Genomic DNA, 23,399 nt, shown 5'->3' with positions numbered 1-23,399 from the left:
GCAGATGACAACTGCAAATCTTTGAGAGAAATATTAGCAATATTTGTTTATCTCCGTTTTTTATCTAAGTACTGCTAAATATAAAATCCATAAACAAGTCAAGAAGCAGGTCTGTGACCTGAGCTTTTCTCTGAACACCATTGCTGCAGGCTATGGTGCAGCACATATGGCCTCCTTTGATGCTGTGTGGTCCAGCTTCTTCCCAGAGCATTAATGCTCCGTTCCAGCGCGATCCAGGGAAGGACAGCAAGGTCTGGCCATCTCTGTGAAGACACAAAATCAGAGGTTGTGGCTGAAAGCTGGCCTCTGCAGGTTTGGCAAGTACTCTGCTCTTAGGCTGTCCTGCCAGGTGTGGTCACTCCACATGTGCTTTAAAAAGGCGGCATCTGGAAGGGCTTTCTATTGGCAGCACTTGGATCCTGACGTGCCCGCAGGTCCAAGACCTTCAGGGCCGCCCGGGTGAGGGTTTCCCTCCTCCCTAAGCCGCGGGAGCTCCCTGTGCGGGCTGCGGCGGGAGAGGAGGGCAGGGCAGGGCAGGGCAGGGCAGGGCAGGGCAGGGAGCCCGTCCCGTCCCGTCCTGCGGCGCCCCCCGTGCGGCGCCCCCGAGCCGTGCCAGCCCGGCGGCGCATGCGCGGAGCCGCCCCGCGCGGGCTCTGCGGGGACGCGGGGCCGGGGCCGCCGCGACGTGTTGCGCTCGGAGCCCGCATGGGCTGTGCCGCACCGGCTGCCGCGGCCGCGCCCGGCCCCGCGCTGCCGTGCCTTGGGGCACCTCTGCGTTACCGCGGCTCACTCCGGCTCTCGCCTCCTCCTCCCCACGGCTGCGAGCCCCTTCTTGATTCTTGAACTGCTGGGCTGTCGCTGCTCGGTGCGGGCGGGCATTTCCATGCGAGCGCCAGCCGCCCGCTGCTGCAACGAGCATCAGCACATCAGCCACCTCCCGCTCCGAGCCCGGAGCGATTTCATTACTTGTGGTGGTGCAGGGACCTTTTTTCGGCAGGAAGGTCCAATGTAAGTTTATTTTCGGCTTCCGCTCTTCTGTACCGGCCATCGGTTTCGTTCACCATCCCCCGGGAGCCGAGGGAAGCGAAGTTGCCAGGTAAATGCCCCCTTCCTTGTCTGCAGCACTTGGGGAGGCGGCTCCGGTCTGCCTGGTTGCATGGCTGCTGCGCCGCTGTTGTACAGCACGGGCTGCGAAGCAGAGGCAGCGCTTAATGGCACAGCTGTCACCGGGCATCTCGTGTCGCCGCCCGCCTCCCGTGATTCGGCTCCGCGCGGCTGCGGGGAGCGGGAGGCAGCCGAGCGCCGCACAGCCGCTGCCGCCGGGGTGGCGGCCCCCGGCCCGCCCGCAGCGCTCCCGGGGTGGCGGGGGCTGCGCTCCGGGGCGGGGGGCTGCGCTCCCGGGCCGGCGGGGGCTGCGCTCCCGGGCCGGCGGGGGGCTGCGCTCCCGGGCCGGCGGGGGCTGCGCTCCGGGGCCGGCGGGGGGCTGCGCTCCCGGGCCGGCGGGGGGCTGCGCTCCGGGGGCGGGGGGCTGCGCTCCCGGGCCGGCGGGGGCTGCGCTCCGGGGCCGCGGAGCGCTCGGGGCCGCTGCGGCAGCCGGGCCCGGCCCGGCCCCGCCGTCACCGCTGTCGGTGTTGTCCCCGCAGGCCGGGCGGCGCCGCCCGTCCCCGGGGAAGCCCGGCGGCGTGAGGCCGCCCGCCGCCGCTGCTTATGCAACACATCATCGATAACCACCCCGACATGGCCACGGCGCTGCTGGCGGGCGAGAAGCTGAAGGAGCTCATCCTGCCGGGGCAGCAGGATGACAAGGCGGGCGCGCTGGCGGCTCTGCTCCTCCAGTTGAAGCTGGAGCTGCCCTTCGACCGCGTGGTCACCATCGGGACCGTCCTCATCCCCATCCTCCTCGTCACCCTCGTCTTCACCAAGAACTTTGCCGGTAAGGGCGGCAGGACGGGCAGGGTCGTGTCCCAGTGGCTGCTGAACGAGACCACTGGTGCTGAGGGATGTCAGCCACCGCTCGCCTTGGCTGGGGACAGCTGCAGGGCGGCTGAGGACACTGCCTGAGGCCACCTGTGCCCGGGAGGCGGCCACTGCCCTCGTCGTGGCGGGCAGAGCGCTGCTGCTGCCTTGGCACCGCGGGCAGGGCAGCGGGGTCGCCCTCCGGGCCGGTCCCTGCCGGGGGCAGCTGCTGCCTCTTGTCTTGGCTGGCAGGTGGGGAGGGGTCCCCAGCCACCCCTCGGGCCAGCAGCCCCGGGTCACTGAGCTGCAGGTGGGGAGGTGTCCACTGCCCAGCAGCGGGTGAGAGCGGGCGTGGGTGTCAGAGCAGGTTAATGCTTGAGGTGGATCCTCAGCTGGACCCTGGCTCATGTCAAGCATTGCTCTGATGTTACTTCAGGCATCTGCAGCGTCAGTGTTAACTGGCTTGCCAGGGAGAAGCTGATGCTCTTATGGGGACTGATACTATGCCTGGAGCCCCATGCAGCGTGCTTTGCCATATTGTGACAGTGGAAATCACTGGTGTCTCTTTCTGCTGAGGGCCAACATCTTGCATAAACTGGTAACAGATTAAAAAGCCTGGTTGAGTGTCCATCACCACCAGTCTCAGAAGGTCAAGTTTTGGTGAGCCTTGGAACTTACTGATGCAGTAAACTGTTACAACACCTTTTGGGCCACTAGCACATGTGTAAACATTGTTTTCTTGCGTGGGTTGTAGGCTTGATGAGTGCAGCTGCCAGTGCATGACTGCTTTTAATGTCCCTTGAAGTTCCATACTGAGAATCCATGGGAAATTATTAGCTCTTTAATATACAGGACTGACCTGGCAGTCTGTAGCTTGTGAGATTGGTGAGAATTGGCTATATTTAACCAGTTTAAACATACCAGAATCAGTTGCTTGCTCTGCATGCTACTTTGGGGTTGACTTCCAATCCATAATACTTGTTTTCATTATGAGGTAAAGTACAGCTGCTTGTAAATGGAGTCTGGAGATTTTTCTTAATTATAGTTAAATTTTTTTTCAAATCTACCTCAGATTTTAGTAAAATTGTTACATAGCTCAAGATCTTCAGCCCTAATTAATAAGATCCTCATCTTTTGGATGCTCTTCTGGAAGTATCTTGGAGGAACCATGTTCACAGGGTACATGAAAACTGGCTCTTCATAGCAACTGAAAGGCAGGTTTCAAGGTCACCTTTGAGGCTCCTCTGTGGAATGCAAAAGTTTTGTGATTGTTTCCTCTGTAGAGAACTAAACTAGTAAAAAGGCAATCCCACAGCAGCTCACAAGAGTGCGTGCTTACTTACATGCTTCCATAATGTTTGAGATGTACAGATTTGAACCTCAGCAGACCTAAAGACAGCCTTGGATGCAGGCAAGGTCATGCCCCTTGATGTGTGTTCCTGCCATAGTGCAGGATTGCCAGCAGAAGCCCCTTGATGCCTCACTGCTTGGCCAACAGCAGTAGCTTGCTCCATGTGAAGAAGTTGTCTGAGGCGAGATTGTGGAGGAAGTACCAAGTGTGAGACTCAGATTTACAATGTTTCTTATGTCTATTTATGAGCTGTGTATGGTGATTTGACCCAGTAAGATAGAGATCAATAGCCTATTGTGTTCTGCCAGGACAAAACTTACAAGGTAACACAGAAAGCACCCTTATGTCTCTGGGAAAAGGTGGGATAACGTTGTTCTCTCATATGATGTCATGTTTCTTCAGATGGTCCGCAGTTAGAAAAATAATATAAGAAAAAGAAAAAATTATGCAAGAAAATGTAATAGAATAACTCTAAGGATCTAATAAAACTAAATAGATAATTTTTTAGGCTTGAGTTGAAGGGTTCCAGGTTAGTGAATTCAGTTCTGCTTCCACAGAGTTCAAGAGCAAAACTTACATTAATTTTAGTGTGATATTAATCAGGTGTTGTTCTTTTAATGAAACAGTATTTACTCAGACTTCTTTACTAAGTCATGCATGTACAGAGATACTGACCCTGGTAATAACAATAGTTCAGCTGCATTCATGCTTCCTACTGATTCTACAGTTTGTGTTGTTTCACCCATACACTGTCACCAATCTTGAAAAAAATCTAACTTTGCTTTGGATACAGCTCCTTCTGTGTAATTTAAATAGTAGCCATGCAGGTGCAGACTTTGCTGATGAAATTGAGTAAGGTACCTACTGCCCTTTGGCTGAGAATATCATAGTAGCTTCCCAGACTTTGCCTTGGGCCCTTGTGTGCTTGTCTGATACTTGCCATTATTCCTCATTCTGTTAATGATACCTAGTGCAAGCCATGTGAAGATACCATCATGCCACTAAACTGAAAAAAAACCCTTTTCTGGGGTTTATACCATCCTACTTAATCAGTATTGGTAAAGCTTTTGGAAAAATGGTGTGTGCACTCAAAACATGAAAATGTAGTTGTCTAAAAGCAGTGGTTTCTCACAAAACTTTTTTGCTGAGGATTGGAAGAACCCTCAAGATCAGTGGGTAGAGGAAATAAGAGCCTCTTATCTCACTGATTGACATTTGAGTTTATGTGTGTGCAAAATGTAGCTTGAAGTGCAGTCAAGACCAACTGTGCAGTCTGTCCAACAAGTGTAGTGGGAACTACTTGGGCCCACAGGGTGGGTGTCCTGCTCTGGGGTGTGCAGAAGGCACCCCATCACCTTGGGAAGCTGGGAGTCCCCAGGCAGCAGTAAGTCTTCTGGGGCCAGAGGCTGCTCTGTTGAAGGGCTGAACTTTGCTTTCATATGTGCTTCTGCTTTCAGGAGCATGTATGAAAGCAAAGTTCAGCCCTAAAACAGAGGACAAAGAAAGTATGTTGTGTTTATTTAAAAGATTGTAATTGACAACCTTAAAATCATTATATCTGTAGTATAATGTATTGTATATTCTATTTTGCCGGTGGCTGAAGATAAAGTTGCTTAGTTAATTATGTTCCTTTAATGCCATGGGCAAAGTCATTGTTTAGGTAAATCATGTGCTCCTCATGTAAGTGATTTGTTTGCCCTTGAATTGGAGTGTTTTGATCTTTACATCTCTTTTGAGAAATTAAATGACAAATTACTGGTTTAGTAGCGTGAGAGGCAAGACCTAATTGTTTAGCAGATACTATGCCCATATTGTGAAAAAAATCACAATCATCTGAACTTAATGTGTTACAAAGGACTTTAAATTAGATACTGTGTGTTTTTTCTATTACATGTGTGATGAAGTCATAGAATGGTTTGGGTTGGAAGGTACTTTAAAGATCATATAGTCCAGCTCTCTGCCATGGACATGGATGCCTCCCATTAGATCAAGCTGCTCAAGCCCTGTCCAGCCTGGCCTTGAACAGTTCCTTGAAGAGATGGGACATCCACAGCTTCACTGGACAATCTGTGCCAGTGCCTCACCACCTTCACAGTAAAGAATTCCTTCCTTGTGTTCAATTGAAGCTGCCCTTTCCCAGATTGAAACCACTGTCCTGAGATACAGGCCCTGCTAAAAATTCTGTCCCCATCATTCTCAAAGCCTCCTTTAAGTATTGAAAGGCCTCAGTAAGGTCTTCCTGGAATCTTCCCTTTTCCAGGCTGAACAGCCCCAGTTCTCTCAGCCGGTCATAGAAGTTCTCCATCCCTCTGATCATTTTCATGGTCCTCTCTGGTCTCACTCAGGGAGATCTTTTTTCCTGTGCAGAGGGTAGCAGAGCTGGGTGCAGTACTGTATGTGGAGTCTCATGAAAATTGAGGGCTCTTGAGCTGCTGGCCATGCTCCACATTGTGCAGCCCTTGCTTGGTGTCCTTGCAGTCTGACTCAAGGTGAAAATAGGGGCTGTCATCCTTGGAGTGCTTTTGCTCTATACATGAATCTGTAACACAGCTGAAATATATTGGGAGGGGAGGTTTTGTTTCCATACTTCACTGCTAGATGGCAGTGCATTGGGGTGACACTGAACTCTGCAGGAGGATGGCAAAGGGCAGGCACACTACAGGATGTGCTCCTGAAAGTTAAATTCAGGCTGCAAAGCAGGCAGTAGGAGCTTGGCCATTGATTTCAACGGGAAGAAGAGTTCACTCTGATGGCTGCAGTAAGACATGAATCTTCCACTGGGCCCCACTTTCCGAAGTTTTTTCACGGAGGAAAGAAAGTTACCTAGCTAACCTCCTACAGTGTCATTTCTGAGTCTCCTAATTCTCCTTTGTTTTTCAAGGAAACCAGTGTGATTCCAGAGAGGACACCCCTAGAAAGTTAATTGAAATAAATCCATGAGCCATATTTTTACTGAGTAAGATCGTCATAAAGTCATTTAGGACCAATACTCAGCTACCCAGCACAATGAAAGCCCACATGAGCACTCACAAAATAGGAATGAATATTCTTTCCCTTTCTAAAACTCACCCATGAATGGACTTTGCATAAAACTGGCATTTTAGAGGCCAATGTATGATGACCTTGAGGATAACAAAGAAAGTTTTTGGGGCTTTTTTCTCTCTCCTAGTGGATGGAATGCATATTGAAGTGTGAGTTTCCTGGTTTCCTGGAGTCACAGGGCTGTCAGAAGGCAGCAGAGGCTAAAGGAAACCTCTCCAATAGCAGAGTCCTTGTTGAGGTAACAATGCATGCAGTGGGTGGTCCCAAGGGAACTTCGGTTTGCTCTGTTTTTGTTTGAAAATTACTGCTTTAAAGATAAAAATTAATTTTTTAAAATTTAAATATGAGAGCAAATGTGTTTGAAATTCTGTCAGAACAGTGACATAACCCCCATCATACCCTGTATAGTCTTAGGCATCTTCTGAAGCACTCATGCAGATGTGTATGCAGTGCTTTGTAGAGGTCCATGCTTGTATTTGACTCTCTGAGGGTTTGATTTCTCATACCTAGCTTTTTATTTTCCAAGAGTTAGTTATTCCTGTGCAAACTAGAAGTAAAATATAACCAATATGGACAGAGAGTTCAGATTTGATAGTACTGCATTGTCCCAGAGTATGAATAGGTGACTATACCAGGTACTCCCTTGTGGTAAAGCAAATTTTATGTCTGTTAGTATAGGTTGTCACTTGTCTTTCCATTATAGCTACATTGAAGCCTGCTGGATTGTTCCCTTTCCTATGATAAAGGTTTTGGGATTCTTTTTATTGAAAGTGTTTATTTGTTAACCTAAGTCAGTCTTAGGTTTATATTTAGTGAAAGAAATGGAGTATTACACTGCCAGTTTGAAGTGGATCTGTTTGATGTTCCATGTGTTTTTTATCCTTCACTCTCCCCTTTTTTGCCTTTTGTACAAGTGTCTCATGGCATTGGCTGAACTTCCAGGACACTCTTCTATAATCCAGTAGATTAAGAGACACTCATCTTCCATGGTGTGCTGCTTAGTTCTTTCGTATCTCTTCATGTTTTTAGAGAGTGGTTTAAATATTGTGCTGGGTTGAGAAACAACCCCATCAATAATGTCTGTGGGAAGCTCTCTCTGTAAGGGACCAGAGAGTGTGGGTTCCAAAGGAGATTACATTGCTGGTTTTGTTGTATTATCTTCACAATTTGGAAATACTTTGGTTTCCAAACTGATGTTGTCAAGGTATTGCTAGATCATATCCCTCTTGTACAGTGCCTCATGCTGCTATTCACAGTGAATTATTCTTTCTGTATTGCAGTCATGTTTGTTTTTCCTACCCAAGCTGTTAAATGCTGATACTTTATTAAAATAAATCAAAGCATCCATCCAGTTGATTTTTCTACTTTAGTCAGAAGCCAAGCTTTGGCATTGGTTTTCATGCTAGGTTCTTAAAACAGTGCCTACAAAATGCAAAAGTGGTTGCTCAAAAATACTGTATTTCTATGTCTCTTAGCAGTTGTATAGTTCAGCCCTCAACCATCCTTCTGCTAGAAAATTTTCATAAGGAAGCAATGGAAGGAAACTGTTTAATGACTGAAGTATCAGTTCAAGGTTTTATGTTTTATTTTCTGATTTGAAATCATTTGCATAAGCAATACTTACATTACTGTGTAATACAGTATATGCATGAGTTCAATGTCTTTTTTACTTTTCACCTTATGGTATGTTTGAAATAGTTTATGTCAGATTTTTATGTTAGGAGATGGAATTTTATTTTGTATTTCTGGTCAATTTTCTAATTTGTATTTCTGTTTTGAATTGTGTCAGAATAATTACATATGCTTATTTAGGTGACTTGCCTAATAGATGGCTTTTAATCTTACTTTCCATTTTTTCTCTCCAACTGCACTTAAAGAAAGAGAGGATGGCATTTTCCCAAGTAACTTTGTTAGTGCTCAGAGTACAGAGCCAGATTGTTTAGTGTGTGACAAACTGATGACACCAGTGCAGAAACTGTTTCTGAGGCGACATTAGCAGAGAAAAGAGAATTTAAGGAGTGCCACAGTACCACTTAAGTGCTTTTTTAGCATGCATTTTTTAAAAGGACTAAAACTCTGGCTGCAGTTTGGCTGCTGGCTGTTCACATTGCTCATGGAATTTTTCCCAAAGTATAAGGGCTGTTTACACACATACAAACTCGAGGTGTGCACAAGATACACTAGTTGGGTCTCTCTGAGTTTTGATCATTTAAAGACTTGCAGTTACACATGTGAATGGTGACTAGAAAAGTATTCTTGAGGAAATGCATGAGCCTACCTCACTCCACTGCAGTTCATAGTGACTGCAGATATTTCTCCTGTCATAAATTTCATTTCTCAGACTTCATCAACACATTATCATCATATCACACAATACATCATCATTTTTTATGTCTTTAATGACCTGTTTGCATTATTAACCCCTTCATTTTTTCAACTGTCATATGTGGGAAGAGGTCCAAAATATGGATCAATTTTAGTTTACTACATGCTTTCAGATAACCAACAGATTTGAACAGATGGTCAAAAATATTTTTGTTTAAGAGCTGCTTAATTTGTTCACCTTTGTCAATAGGAAACCTTGTGAATAAATGAAGAGTAAGGTCAAGACTTTTTCAAAGCTCCTCTGAAGTATTTGAGGCTCTTAATTGTCTCTAGATAGGAATCATGCATCCATGATGTAGAGGAAATTTCAGCTTGTGTGGTTTCTTCCAGCTATAAATGTCTTCAGGAAGAATCTGCATCATCACTGAGTTCCTTGGGTTCTCTCAGTATTAAAAATAGCTGCAGTGGACACCCTCAGTACGTGTATATGTTTAATTACAAAAGCTGAATAACTTCACACTAGACTGACATAATTCTTGTAGATTCCCTTTTTTTCACGTGATACAGGATTTATTCTAAGAAAAACATTGAAATCAGGGCACGTATTTGCATCATTGGGGATTTTGTCCCAGGCATGTATTATTCTCTTGCATTTGAATGGGGAAATGCAGCTGTTCACAATGATAGCAAGCTTTGGGGATTTATTTGCTTTTCTTCAGTGGCACCAAGCCTGTCATGCAGACTCAAAGTTCATGGGTAGTGCTGCAGCCAGGTGCTGAGATCTGTGGTGTGGCTTTTGCAGCTCAGAGCTCAGTGACTGTTTCTGGAGCTTTTTAGTTTTATGATGAAGTAATTATTTCACATTTTGAGGTTGAGGTACTTTATCTCCTGTGAGATCCATGTTTTCTTCAGGAGGTCAGGAGACCCTCACACTGGAACTGACAGAGCCCTTGAGAGCCTCGGGTGGCAGATTCTTCTGTCTCTTCTGTGATGAATCAAAACAGTTCTGATACTTCACAAAACCCAATTTCTCCACACATGGGGGAATCAGTTTTCCAAAGGCAGTAGACCAGTCTTTCCTGCCCTCTAAATTCTATGTTATTAAAATAATGTTATTACCTAATGAGCTAACTGTTGGTCTTTTTCTTCTTTTTCAATATGAACTTTTTGGGTGCTGTGTTTATGCCATGAGGTACTTAAAACAAGGCATCTTTTTAATTTCTAGTCATTAAATTATAACAATGCAATAGACCAAACATGCTGTTTCCTGTTGCTTCCTGTGGTTTTATTTTGTACTAGACCCTGGATTTAAGAAGCCACCATTGTTCATGTATCATCAGTTTCACTGGATTTTCATGATTCATTTCATTTCAGCATTTATTGCAGTTTACTTCAGGTATTACTGCAATCCACATTATCATAATGTCTGAGTGCATGTAGTTGCTTTGGGGTTCCATCTCTAGAGGGCGATTTTTGACCTCTGCAAAACATTAAAATATTATTTTCACGCCTTACTACTTCTCCTGTGCAGAAGATCTGTACATCACTGAAATTACCTCCTCATGTAAACACCAAATTTAGAGGTAAACGGTTTTCAGATCTCTTGTAGGACTGACTGCATGGCTGAATTTTGTTAATTATATTTAGATTAATGCATTCCTTTAAATTCAGATCTAACCTTCCCTCAAATCTGGGCATCAATAGTCCAGCCACTATAAATAAGCTCTCTGTTGAGTGACTTTACCACTGCTGCATGGCCACCACAGGGTAGATGGCAGCTCATTACTGAGGGCACATTCCTCTATAGGAGCAGCCTAAGGGTTTCATCTGAGTGTTTCTGCACCTTCCTCATAACAGTTGCTATTTCCAGCATACCAGACAAGCAGGAGTAGGTGTCTTTTTCTCCTGACTAACCTGGGCAGGTGTACAAAGCCTTAAGCCTCAGATTGCCAGTAAGGATGAGCACACCAGCTACTTTTAGAAGTGCCAGTGTTTATTACATACAGGGAATAGGGTTCTGTAAATTTATATATACACTAGGAAAGTGCATTGATAATTCATTGATTCTACAGATCCAAAATATTTGCAGTTCAAGCAGCAGTCCTGCAAGGCAAAAAGACCCAAACTGGAAATACAGAGAGACCTGCTGCTACCCCTGCACTGTGGGTGACCCACTACCCATCAATCTTTGAAATTGCTTATCTACATCTCACTCATTATGACTAATCCTTACAGAGTGTAGGCCAATAAAACCTAATAGCAGGAGTGGTTTCCTATCTCATTTTTTTAGGGACCTTCTTTTCAAGATTTTTTTCTTAAACAGGACAAGTGGTTTCAGAGATTGGGCAAAAAAGGCTTACCTTACCTTGCTGATCATGGAGAAATTTGTACCTTAGGAAGACTTCATGGGCGTGGAACCTGTGTTCAGATTGGAAAGAATATTCCCTAAGAAAGGTAAAGGTATTATCTTTTTATTTCAGTAAAACTCGTAATTCTTAATAATTAGCTTACTAAGTTAAGGCTTAGTTTGATGGATGTTTTCTCATTCATATCAGTAAACTTAGTAAGTTAAATAGGACTGTATGACACACAAAATTAATTTCAGGAATCCATCCTTACACAGTACTATTTTCTAACCTTTAAATAAAGTAGTTGAAATAAACTAGTTAAATTGAGTTTTTCCTTTTGCTGACATTTAATTTGGGTATTAACTAGCATTTGTTAAAATCATTCAAAGCAGAGTTGCATATTCCTTGTCGACTGTGTGACTGGGATGGAAGACATTTATACTGTTTAGATAATATTTATTTTCTTAGACTACATTTTCAACTTCAGTAATATAAATGTTCTTTATTCATTTTTTCCAGAGAGAAGAGGATCCAGGACATTTCTTCTTTTCCGTACAAAAATTGCTGAAAAAGTACTAAATAAATTATTTCTGTTTCTAAAAATAAACAGTTTGTTACCTGCTTTCTTGTGCAATCCTTTTAGTACCCAAGATAAATTAGGCATGTATGTCAGTTTGCTTACATGTATGTGCCACAAAGCAGTAGGATAGGGAATACCCCTGTTAAATACTGGCATTTATTGCTAATTCAGGGAGTTTCTAATTTCTTTTGTCTCTTAGAATTGTGTGTACTGGGAAGTGAAGGACAGGGAGATTCAGAGATTCTACCTGAATGTTGAATTTCTCCTTGGGACAAGTGGAGAGGGCTGCACAAGGGGTGCTTCAGAGATCTTGACTGGATTGCCAGCTTATCTTCACAGGCAGGCTGAGCACAGGTATGAGGAGGATTTAGCAGCTCCTTTCAAGAGGGAAGAGTGCCAGTTGCTAGAGAGCACTAGGCTAGGGTGAGTCTGTAGTATATTTAACTCAGTAAGTACAGTGATCAATACACTCACCTGATACTTAGCTTGAGTCCCAGCAAGGGTGTTTAGGCACTTGTCCAGAGCCTGGGAGATCCAGCCTGTTCAGCAGCACCTAATCACTGTTCTGCTGCCTATCCCCCATGTGAGTAGTGGCAGTCATGCTGAATGTTTACTAGATCTTTGAGGAAATCTTCACACAAGAGGCATACTTACTTTTTCCTTGGTGTAGCAAGTAAAAGAATTTTTTTTTACATTTTTATATTATATTTTCTCAAAGCTATTTCATTTTTTTTATCTGCTGTTGGAAATTTTTACTCTTTCTCCTGCTTTACTCGTTTATTGCACTGGAATGCTAAATAATGCATTTCAGTGGGAAGATTAATGGGGTGTGATTTCTTTATGTAGAGTAAATTCTAAAAGCTGGAGGTCACAGAAGGCATATACAATTTGTTATCATGGTTTGTATTTTAGCAAATATACTTTATTCCACTGGGAATGCAATAGGTAAGAGAAATCATTTGCCCTGTTGATATGCTGTTTATTATTAATATTTACTTTTTTTGTAATGCCTGCCAAAACACTCTAAATGTGTTGTCCACATTTACTCAAATAACTTCTGCTCATAATAATATTTTAGAAGATTTATAACTACAGCATCAGTTCTTCAAAGAGATGCATGTGCCAGATTTTGTGCACAGAGTAATCACATTGACTTAAGGGAAATGCTTAATGCATGCAGTTTCTTCAATCTTTTCACAAACAGGTCTGACTTTTTATAGCTTTGAATGCTGTTATTTTTAAGTGGTGAGTGTGTTAGATGCAACTCATTCACTTTCCCAGAAAGACTTGTAAAATCTTAACTTTGAACAGACAATGGAGAATGATGCATATCTCCAGTTTCACCATATCTTCTTGACAGTGTCATTTTAGTTGCTGTAAACCGGGCCACATTTCTTGTTATAAAAAGTGTTTCTTGTTATACATGGGCAAATGCACAGGTGCATGCACACACACACACACACACACACACACACACACACACACACACACACATGGCTTCCTTGGTGGAATGTGCTTCTGGCATCTCTTCCTTCAGGTGAGATGCAGTACTGAGGCCTGAGCTCCAGCCACATGTGTGTCTGTGACAGCCTTCTAGCTGTATTCTACTGGATGTGTTCTCAATGCAACAGGCCATTGCATTCATTTTTTGAAATGGCCGTTTCTCAAAAATGAAAACAATTTCTCCTGCATGGATCATCCATTCTTGCTGAACATGACCTAAAGAAGATGGAAATTCAATTTGAGGACAGTCAGGCATTGTCCCTGCCTGAGCAGCATGCACAGGCAGGTTGAGTAGTCTCTATCTTTGGAGGTTTTCAGACTGACAAAGCCCAAATCAAGCTGGTCTGAAACCAGTCCTGACCCTGCTTTCAGTGGGATATGGGACTCAGCATTTCTGTGATTGTGCATTGGGGTGTAATTTTAGGAAATGGTCTAGGAACAACAGTCATCAGATTTTTCCATTGGTAACTCCATTTCCACATCTGACATTTCTGTAGTGGGAAGTTTTATAAGGGCTCCATCCCCAAACCTCAGCATTCCAGCCCCTTTCCTAAGGAATCCAAAACTTGAAGTATTTTAACTCCAGTTTGAAATTTAGCAGGAGATTTCTTTTTCTAACATATTTTCATGCCTAGCACTTGCAGCCTGAAAAATGGTGCTTAGTTCAGGGCCCCTCAAAGAGGACAGTTGAATGTATATTAAAATATATGGAGGCTGGGGAGCCCCTGAAAGGAGGTGGGTGACCTTGGATTTGGAACAGCAGGAGTGGGAGCATGTGCCTGCAGGAAACCCACAAGCATTTCTGCCTTTTCTATAAGTAGCAGACCGACAGCTCCTAGCTTCAGTACTTTGACTTCACTCCTTTCCATATTGTCTGCTTAGACTATTTCTGAAGTTTTTTTGAGCACAGCCCCTTCCTTTATCCCTCTCCTTACCTTGAGTGTCTTCTGCAGCCATGCACTTTGATTCCCCTGTACCACAGTACAGCAAGTCACTTTGTTTAAGTAACACTTAAAATGATAGGATGGGGTGAGATGTTGCAGAATGGAGCATGTGAAAAAACTTAGCTGCCAAGGGATTTTAATTTTTCAAGTGGCATAACACAATCAGTTATATTGCACAACTAAATAATTCTGTGTTGTTTATTTAATCTTGATTGCATGTCTGAAAAATGCAGTGAGATCTGTCTCATACCTTATCCTAGAGGATAGTTCTGAAAATTTTTAGAAGCTACTTAGGTGCATAGTGAGCAGGATAAAATGTATTTATGTACAATTCTTGAAAACATATGACATATTGAAAAAAAGGGAAATGAAACTTCTTAGCGTGCATGTTTAGGCTTAAGTTAGTATTAAAAATCATATATTACCATTAAAGATTTGGTTTTTTCAATTATTAATTAGTAACTAATAATTAAGTAGTAATTATTAGGAGTATATCTTTCAAGGAGCAGAGAGACAGATTATTTTTATGGGCTTCAGACTAAACAACATTGAGAGTATGACCAATCCACTCAGCCATAATAATGCTCCTTAAGCTTTTAAAAATTTTTCTTTGCAACACTTTACTTCATTGCCATACACAATTAAACTGTGGCATCTCAGGAAAAAGCTGTATTTCATGGTGCCTGGAATGGTTATATGAAAAACGACCTTCATAAACTGCTTAAGAATTTTCAGGGTGAAAGAAGAGTATCAGTAGAAACTTTCTGTATTTATGAATATAAAGTTACAAGCAAATACATTTTTTATATTGCAAGATCCAACATCAGAGCTATGATTTTAACACTATTGCAACCTTTTTTTAGTGCTACTTACCTATCAGGAGAACATTGTTAAACAACCCAAAAAAAAAAAAAATCTGCTGTGTCTTCTTGAAACTGCAATTAAGCAGGGGTCTCCCAGCTAAGTGAGTTTTATGTGTGTGAACAACTTGTTCCTCTGCTGTCCTCATCAGATCTGCACGTTAAGGTCCAGCTGCACATCATTGCCAGCTTTCATGGCAGGATTAGTTACTGACATGGTGCTTTTCTTTTTTGTTAATTAACGATGGACACAGGCTGCAGTGGAGAAGAAACAGACCCATACCTACTATACCTGGATCAAACACCTTCAGGGTGTTTGTTAAACGTCAGTTAATGCTGACATTGTCTAAGTGACATTCACAAAAGCTAAGTCAAAGCCTGGTGTGAATCCTGCTTGGCAGCTTCTTTCAATGAAGAGAGACTTTGCATGCTGTCTTGAGTAGCAGCATTTATTTTGTCAAATCTGTTTAAATTGGTAGTATTAATTCTCTCTGGGTCACAGAAGAGGTTTATGCCTCCACACCAAAGAACTTACTTTTGATTTGCTCGCATGTGAAAAGTAACTAGTCAAGTAAGGAGTCATTTATTAACCAGAAAGATTAGGGAGAAATGCCTGTCTATTAATTTTTAATATTTTATTTATCATTATCAATATGATATTATTTGTTTTCATTCTTATTATAAAGAGAACAGTGCCACCATGCTCTTCCAGGGAGCTGTTCTTGATCTGAATTGTAGATCACATTCAGAGTCAGAGCAGGCTTGGTGTTCTTGAACAATTCTCAAGTCAATAGAGCATGCCTACTCCAATGGGTTTCATCCTGGGAAGTTTTTTAAAAGTGTACCAGAACACTGTAAAATATTTTCTCTTTGTTCTACCTGTCAAAACATGCAGACATGATTTTCCTCTTTGAATAGGGTGTCTTCATAATAGTCGTTGTTCTTTGGGAAATTAATGCTGCTTTAGCTTTCACAAGTTTTTCTCTCTTTCTTTCATGTATTGCTAGAAAAAAGGTTGATCATGTAAGAACCTAATTTATCTAGTGGGTCAGGACCTTTAATCTCAACATCCTGATGATGATGGTAAAATACAAATGTTTAGAAGGAGTGTTAAAATAGACAAGTATGTGGTGTAATTTCCTTTGTCAAACCCTTCCATCCTCCAGCAGAATATGACTGAAACATTTCCTGAGAGAAAAATTGCATCACTGTGAATTTAATAATCCTTGCTATACTTTTTCTCCTATTACTTTGATTTCTTTCTTGATCCACAGTATTTGTTTCTTCTGTAATACTATCTGATGGCAAGTTGTATTTAATTACACATTGTGTAAAAAACCCAAAGTTACACTTTCAAATGTAGAATTAAATTTTCATACTGATAAATAGTTAACACACCAGATTCTGTCCTGGTCAGTCACACTTTTATTCAAGAGTATTAGCTGAGAGGGATACAGTTGGCTAAATCCTTGTATGTCTTGAGTTTCATTTTTTTCTACCATATCAAATGGGTTGACTTTGTTAATAGTTATTAAAAATATTTTCTTAAGCTACAGCTAACTTTTTTATATTTGGAAGAATGTTTAGCTGGGATAAACCTTAAATTTCATCTAATTTTCAGCATTTGCATGGAACACCCTCAGCTGGTGGCTTTGTAGTAAATACCAGGTCTTCTAGCTTTACAGTCACCATTGCTTAGGATATTGTTTTCAGAGAGGTCATTAAAGCAAAATATGCATTTCTTGCTGGCATTTCTAACTCAGGCTCATTCTAAAACTTTCAGGTAAATAATTTTGCGATAGGGTTTGTGAGGATGTGTGCAGCCTGAGCTGGATGTGGAGGGCTTAATGGTCACGTAAAGATACAGTAAAATAAAATTGATATAATTTGAAATGTTTATTTTCCAGAGCTCCTTTTGTAGGTTAAATGCACAGCAGTGACTTTTCTCTCTGTTATACAGAGGAGCCAATATACTGTTACACACCACACAACTTCACCCGCGATCAAGCCTTGTATGCCAGAGGATATTGTTGGACAGAATTAAAAGATGCCTTGCCAGGAGTTGATGCCAGCCACTGGCCCTCCTTGTTTGAGCATAAGTTCCTACCTTATGCACTGCTGGCTTTTGCTGGGATAATGTACATTCCAGCTCTGGGCTGGGAATTTCTGGCCTCCACTCGACTGACTTCAGAGCTGAATTTTTTGCTTCAGGAGATCGATAACTGCTACCACCGTGCAGCTGAAGGGCGGGCCCCAAAAATAGAGAAACAGATTCAGTCCAAAGGTCCAGGGATAACCGAGAGAGAGAAAAGAGAAATCATTGAGAATGCAGAGAAGGAAAAAAGCCCTGAGCAGAACTTGTTTGAGAAATATCTGGAAAGAAGAGGACGAAGTAACTTCTTAGCTAAACTTTATCTTGCAAGACATCTGTTCATCATCTTCTTAAGCATCATACCAATCACATACTTATCCACCTACTATGCTACACAGAAGCAAAATGAATTTACATGTGCACTAGGTGAGCCTCCAGACAAAACAAGCAGTTCCAAATTGCACATCAGAGTGAACTGTAAACTGCCATCTGTCCAGCTCCAGCGGATTATTGCTGGTGTAGATATTGTTCTCCTCTGCTTCATGAACTTGATAATCCTCATCAACTTGATTCACCTCTTCATATTTCGCAAGTCTAACTTCATATTTGATAAATTGAACAAAGTTGGAATAAAGACCAAGAAACAGTGGCAGAAGTCCCAGTTTTGTGATATCAATATTTTGGCCATGTTTTGTAATGAAAATAGGGACCACATAAAATCGCTGAACCGCCTGGATTTTATTACAAATGAAAGCGATCTGATGTATGACAACGTTGTGCGCCAGCTGCTGGCAGCATTGGCCCAGTCCAATCACGATGCCACTCCAACCATGCGTGATTCAGGGATTCAGACCATCGACCCGAGTGTTGATCCAGCAGACATTGATGCTAATGAACAGCTCATCATTAAGAGACCAAGGAAGAAGATGAAATGGATCCCGACCACCAATCCCCTTCCCCAGCCGTTCAAGGAGCAGTTAGCCATCATGAAGGTTGAGAACCATAAGCCGGATAAACCGAAGCCTGTGCGGAGAAAAACAGCGACAGACAGCCTTATAGCTCCTTTGCTGGAGTCTGCTGCAAAAACCTCTCAGCAATCCTCTGCTCATAAGAGCGAGCCAAACGCCATCCCAAGCACAAGCAGTGAAAAAAAGCACACACGGCACTTTTCCTTGGATGTTCATCCATATATACTTAGTAGCAAAAAACCCAAGCCAGAGGTTCAAGCCATCCCCTCGATGCCTACGTCAAAAAGCCAAGAGGGTGGATTTTTAAACCAAGAAGAGAATGTTGTAGTGCATGTTACCTCCTCTCTCAAAGGTACAGTATGCCATAATGCCCATATCACCTCCATAGGTCATAATTTACATAGCAATCTTAAGGAACTCAGAGTTTATTTGGACTATTTACCTACCTGGCTAGGTCTGGGGATAGCTAGTAATCTCAAGGCTTGCAGGTCTCAGAAACAGAGGTTCTCTCTCTTTAACAACTAAATGGAGGGTAAGGATTATTAGAGTAGAGCTGTTCAAAACAGGCTGTTGGTGTGGGTAATGTTTCAAATGTAGCATGTTTCAAATGTGGTCATGCCTTGCCAAGGAAATGAGGAGCGTTTGGCTTCCATGATACCTTTCCTGCTCCACCAGCACCTGGCACGTTTCAAACCTGCCTTATTTTCAATCATAGGAAACTGCCATGGTGGATGACCAGTACCCTGAGCAGTAATAGCCCCTTAGGAGTGTGTGGGAGACTACTAATGGCAGTTAAAGCTGCCTATGGAAAAAAGATCTCTTAGACTACCAATCTAGGGGTTGGCATATGTTTGTCACTTAGAAAATCAAAGCTCAGCTTGTTAACATTATTATTCATGCACACTTTAAATTGCCCTGTGTCTTATGTGGACAAGAGGATGGATGTTCTAGTGTGTGAGTGCTGGCCAGGGATTCAGGATTTCTGCCATTCCCTTCCTGTGTGGCCTCACAGGAGATGCTCATTCTGTGCCTCAGTTCCCTGTGTGTCTTGTAAAGCCTGTCCCTTTCTTAACTCAAAGGAGTATTTCAAATATATCAATAATTGCTAAGTGCTAGGGTGATGAGGAAAGCCATTTAAACATTAAGAAAAGCGATAGATCAGTAGATAAACTGATAGACAGATATCTTCTTGTTTATTTTTGTAAGCTACTGACATAAGAAAGAAGCACTATGCAGTTGAAGTTACAGAAAAATCTGTATGTACTTAAAGCAATGGCTCTCATCTCATTACAAGCTAAGACCTCCCTCTGGGCTTCGACAGACAGACCTCTACCGTCACCCCACTGCCCAGCAAAGAAGTGATTTGAGGTATAAAAGTTTCTGTCACTTCCAAATCCCTATGCTCCTTAGAGCCCTCCAACTCCCCAATGTGCATGTGAGCTATTCTACAGCATTCCTTATCCAGTCACCTGCTCTGATTCCAACTCCTCAAAACTACTGGGGTTTTCTGTTTCAATTACCTTCATCTAAATTAGTGCTTGAATATTTTAAGGGCAAAAAAATAATTACTGAAGTTTTGGGGCTCTGTGACTCCCAATTCACATTAAAAATTTTCAGCTTTGTTTTTGAGTTAGACCTACATTGCAGTCCATCAGGTAAGGCAGACTTACAATTTCTGGAAAGAGACTTCAGCTGATGACAAATTGCTGAGTTCTTTCTAGAGACAAGTGGCTTACAATGTGTAACCACTAGTTTTTCCCATTGAAAATATCAGTGCCTTTTGTATTCCATCCTGTGGATTTCAATAGTCATTACATTTGTCAAAACATTAAATCATACTGTTTTAAAAACACTGGCCAGACTGTAGAGGGGAATAAATGTGCATTTCAGTTGGGGTTTTTTTTTTTCATTTTACAAGAATACCATTCACATAAGGAAGCATGAGCATGCATAAAAAAAAGCGAGATTTACAAACCCCACTTCTTGTTTGTCCTGTTTCCCTGAGCTTACAACCCTGTTATTTTGAAACAGTCCTGTTTGGATTTCTCAAAGGGTCCCAAGAAAATTCAGTTTGGGATCCTCTTCTGATCCCACTGAAATCAGTGGCAAGACTGCCAATGACTTTTATTGGTTCGGGGCACTACTCGCTGATGGACTGGAATGGTGAAAGACTACCTGTCCTTTATCTGTTTTGCTCTCTTCCAGACACCCCTCATCCTGCAAAAGAGATCCTGTACTCCTCTGAGACATGCAGAACTGTGCCTGCTGCTGCAGCTTTTGTCACGTGCAACCACAACCACATAGCCACAACTGCTGCTGCCACCAGTATGGCTTTGAACCAGGTGCAGGCAGAGCCCACACCTGCTCTGAGCTGCAACCCAGCCCACCCTTTGCTGCACATCAACACGCTGTACGAGGACCACGAGGAGGAGGTCTCCACCATGCTGGACAATGGGATCCACTCCCCAACGGACGCCGGGGAGATGCTCTCCATGCCCACCCCGAAGCAGATCCGGCTGGCCACGTTCGACGAGCCCATGGCCATGGTGAGCTCGGTGGAGTACTGAGAGCCCCGGGCCAGCAGTGCACCGCTGCATGAGCATGGAGAGCTTTCTCACAGACTGTAGCTTCTGGTGATAACGCCGCTCGGGTTTTCGGGATCACGTCGTAAGCACTGACAGTCATTTGCAAAATAGAATAAAGAAAATCTGGTGGAAATAGACCTTTAACACTAAGACAACCATTAGCTCTAACTCTAAACTATAGCTTCCTGATTTAAATGGGAATTAGCACAATTTATGAACGTTAAGAGTCTAATGGAGTGCCACAGCAATTTTAGTGAGTGTTTAAATCCTTTGCATTCAGAATCACTGATTAAAGTTAACATGGAGGTGAGGTGTACTTTTTAATGGCAGCAGTGAAATAAGAGTTCTTTTTTAAGCAGGGAGGATTTTTTTTTTTTTATTTCAGGATTATGAAAAAGTTATATGCAAGCAAAATTTGTGTTTGTTTGTTTCTTTAGCTCACTGATGTTGGGCTTGATGGAGACTTAGCTGAAAGGGCCTTACTACCACCAGCATTTAAGTGCAAAAGATTGATACACTCGATCTCTTGCATTTATAAATGAAAATACCTGAAGTATGCCCCGCCCTTTAACATGCTTATATGTTTGATGGAAGATGATTAAATTAAGAGTTTATTTTTTTAAATATATTTTACCATGGAAAAAATTACTTTAATAACTTTTCAAACCAGGTGTTACTTTTAACAAAATGTGTAGAAGAGAGTCATTGTAGCTGCTTATTTTTTCATAGTGTATTTATGAACCAGGTTAGAAACTTTCATGGGTGCTTCACTGATACAAACAATCTTACAGAGGTCATTACAAAATATCTTTAAAAATATGAAACCAGCAAACCTGTTTTCAAATAACACACAGTTAAAGAAGTCTATTAATTTAGTTCTACAGATTCGGCTAGTCCTTGATTCAGCAAAAATTAAGGCCATGGATGACACTGAAATGACTCCTGTCTAAAACTAAGCACACACTGAAATGGCTTTGCTGGATCTGGGCTCTAGTGAAGGCAGACAATAATCCTGCAGTATGTGCTATCACTGGTCCAATATTTGCCATCCTTGGCTCAAAGCACATCTTCATGCCCATCTTCTATAATTACGATATGTGTGATTTAATAGAAAACTCTAGTATAACTAAAACGTCTATTAAAAGTGTATCATGCAATAACCATTCTCAGCAAAATGATAGTGAAACAAAAAGTGACTGTGTTAAACCAATATTCCTAGCTGCATTCAGAATTACAGACTGTGTGTGTTTGCTTCAAAATTATGTATAATGGTAGAAAAAATATGCAGCACAAATACGGGACTGAAATCTTGAGTTTATTTTTAATTTATTACCTCAGACATGGATATATTATACCAATATTTAATGAAAATAATACTGAAAATAAATGCCTATTATTCTGAATATTTTAATGTGTATTACTTCCTAGCTTAGTGTTACAACCCACCTCTAAAGCAGGGTAATTGAGGTTCTTGTCAATAGATCCCTTGGGGTGGATTAGAGTAAAATGACACTGAACGATCAACATGCATTTTTGAGGAAAGTTTATTTTAAAACAATTTGGTTGCACTGGAAAGGAGGTATGCAGCCATTTTAGTTCTTCTCTATACAATTATAAAATATGACAAAGAAACAATATAAGGAGAAGAAAGAGAAGGAAAGGACAAGAGAGTGGGGAGGAATGATGTCACCACTCGTGGATAAGCAAAAAGACTTGATTGTTGCAATTTTGATGTTCATAGTTGAAGTCATCATGGCAGTCTTGATCTGAGGCCAGCACCACACAACAAAGAGTTTGACAGCTTATATACATTCAGGCTTATGTGGGAATGCCCCAGTACTTACCCCGGGGAGGGGTTTTCTTTGGGGGTCTTTTGATGGTTTGTGGCCCCTTCCAATGACATGGCTGCTTCTTTGGCCAGGTTTCTAACTGTGCCAGTTGTGCCTCCTTAGGAAGGAATGGCTTCAGGCCTCTGAGTGCCCAATACCTGCCCTGGAAGGGAGTTTTATGCTGTCAGCTTTATTGGGGGAGAGGAAATTGGTATGATGAAAAGCATTACCCCTTCTCTGCAGGATAGGCTTCTTAACAGCCTTTTACCTTATCTGGCACAAAAATGCTGTGTTTAATACATCAGTCCCACATTATGAGGGAAACAATAGCAGAGCTGAACCAGCCCATCCAAGCAAAGTTCAGTCCATCACACATTGTTACATACAATGGGGATTTTATGATAAGCAGTATGGGGGACCTGTAATTTACATAATGTAAAGCCATAAGACAATCATGAACTTGTTACTAAAAGTAAGGTGAAAGAATAGGACCCTTAGGCCGGTTTTAAAGTGATGTAACTCCCTTATGCCACTGTGCTTTCAATTGTCAGTAGGGAGTGTGGTAAATTTCTTGCTGGCTGCAGCCACTCAGCTGACAATTTTACAGATGTGGGGGGGAATCCTTGAGGTTGCCCATTCACTCTCCACTTGGTGCAGTTATATAGGTCAGCTGTATGAGTCTGAAGTGATACACCAATATATGTAAGTACCGGTGTCAGGCAAAGCTGATTTTCTCAAAACTAAGGATCTGAACTTTGTGTAGTGTTTTGAAAGCAGCAAAATCCAAAGACTGGAGAGAATTTCATTATGCAGCAAATGCAGAGCCAAATTCTCAGGCATGTACCCTTACCCATCTGATGGGTGTGGTGTTTCCTAGGAAGAGTTGCCCACAAAGATTCACAGGTTGCCGTTTCATTCAAGAGCAAGACTCAAGTCTGTGTGGACAGACTGTCACTCTCTCTGATACTGCTGCTTCCTATTGATTTAGCATCTGTTTCTGTCCTTGTAAAAATCAA

General features: G+C 42.4%; 1 protein-coding gene and 1 long non-coding RNA gene across 2 annotated transcripts; both read left to right on the top strand.

Annotated features, from left to right (window-relative positions):
* The first annotated feature begins 1,008 nt into the window (after positions 1 to 1,008).
* On the top strand, positions 1,009 to 21,955 carry PANX2 (pannexin 2). The gene is made up of 4 exons (XM_056512178.1): positions 1,009 to 1,096; positions 1,644 to 1,933; positions 16,870 to 18,321; positions 20,175 to 21,955. The coding sequence occupies exons 2-4, from the start codon at positions 1,708 to 1,710 to the stop codon at positions 20,534 to 20,536; spliced, it is 2,040 nt and encodes a 679-aa protein (XP_056368153.1). The 5' UTR covers positions 1,009 to 1,096; positions 1,644 to 1,707; the 3' UTR covers positions 20,537 to 21,955.
* Positions 5,643 to 11,634, top strand: LOC130264167 (uncharacterized). The gene is made up of 3 exons (XR_008842425.1): positions 5,643 to 6,587; positions 10,998 to 11,128; positions 11,542 to 11,634. It is a non-coding gene; the product is annotated as an uncharacterized LOC130264167 (long non-coding RNA).
* Positions 21,956 to 23,399: the final 1,444 nt, after the last annotated feature.

The sequence above is a fragment of the Oenanthe melanoleuca genome, chromosome 1A (assembly GCF_029582105.1).
Source record: "Oenanthe melanoleuca isolate GR-GAL-2019-014 chromosome 1A, OMel1.0, whole genome shotgun sequence".
In the NCBI taxonomy this organism is placed as follows: Eukaryota; Metazoa; Chordata; class Aves; order Passeriformes; family Muscicapidae; genus Oenanthe; species Oenanthe melanoleuca.
Note: the sequence above shows the minus strand (reverse complement) of the source record. Positions and strands in the feature narration are given on the sequence as shown.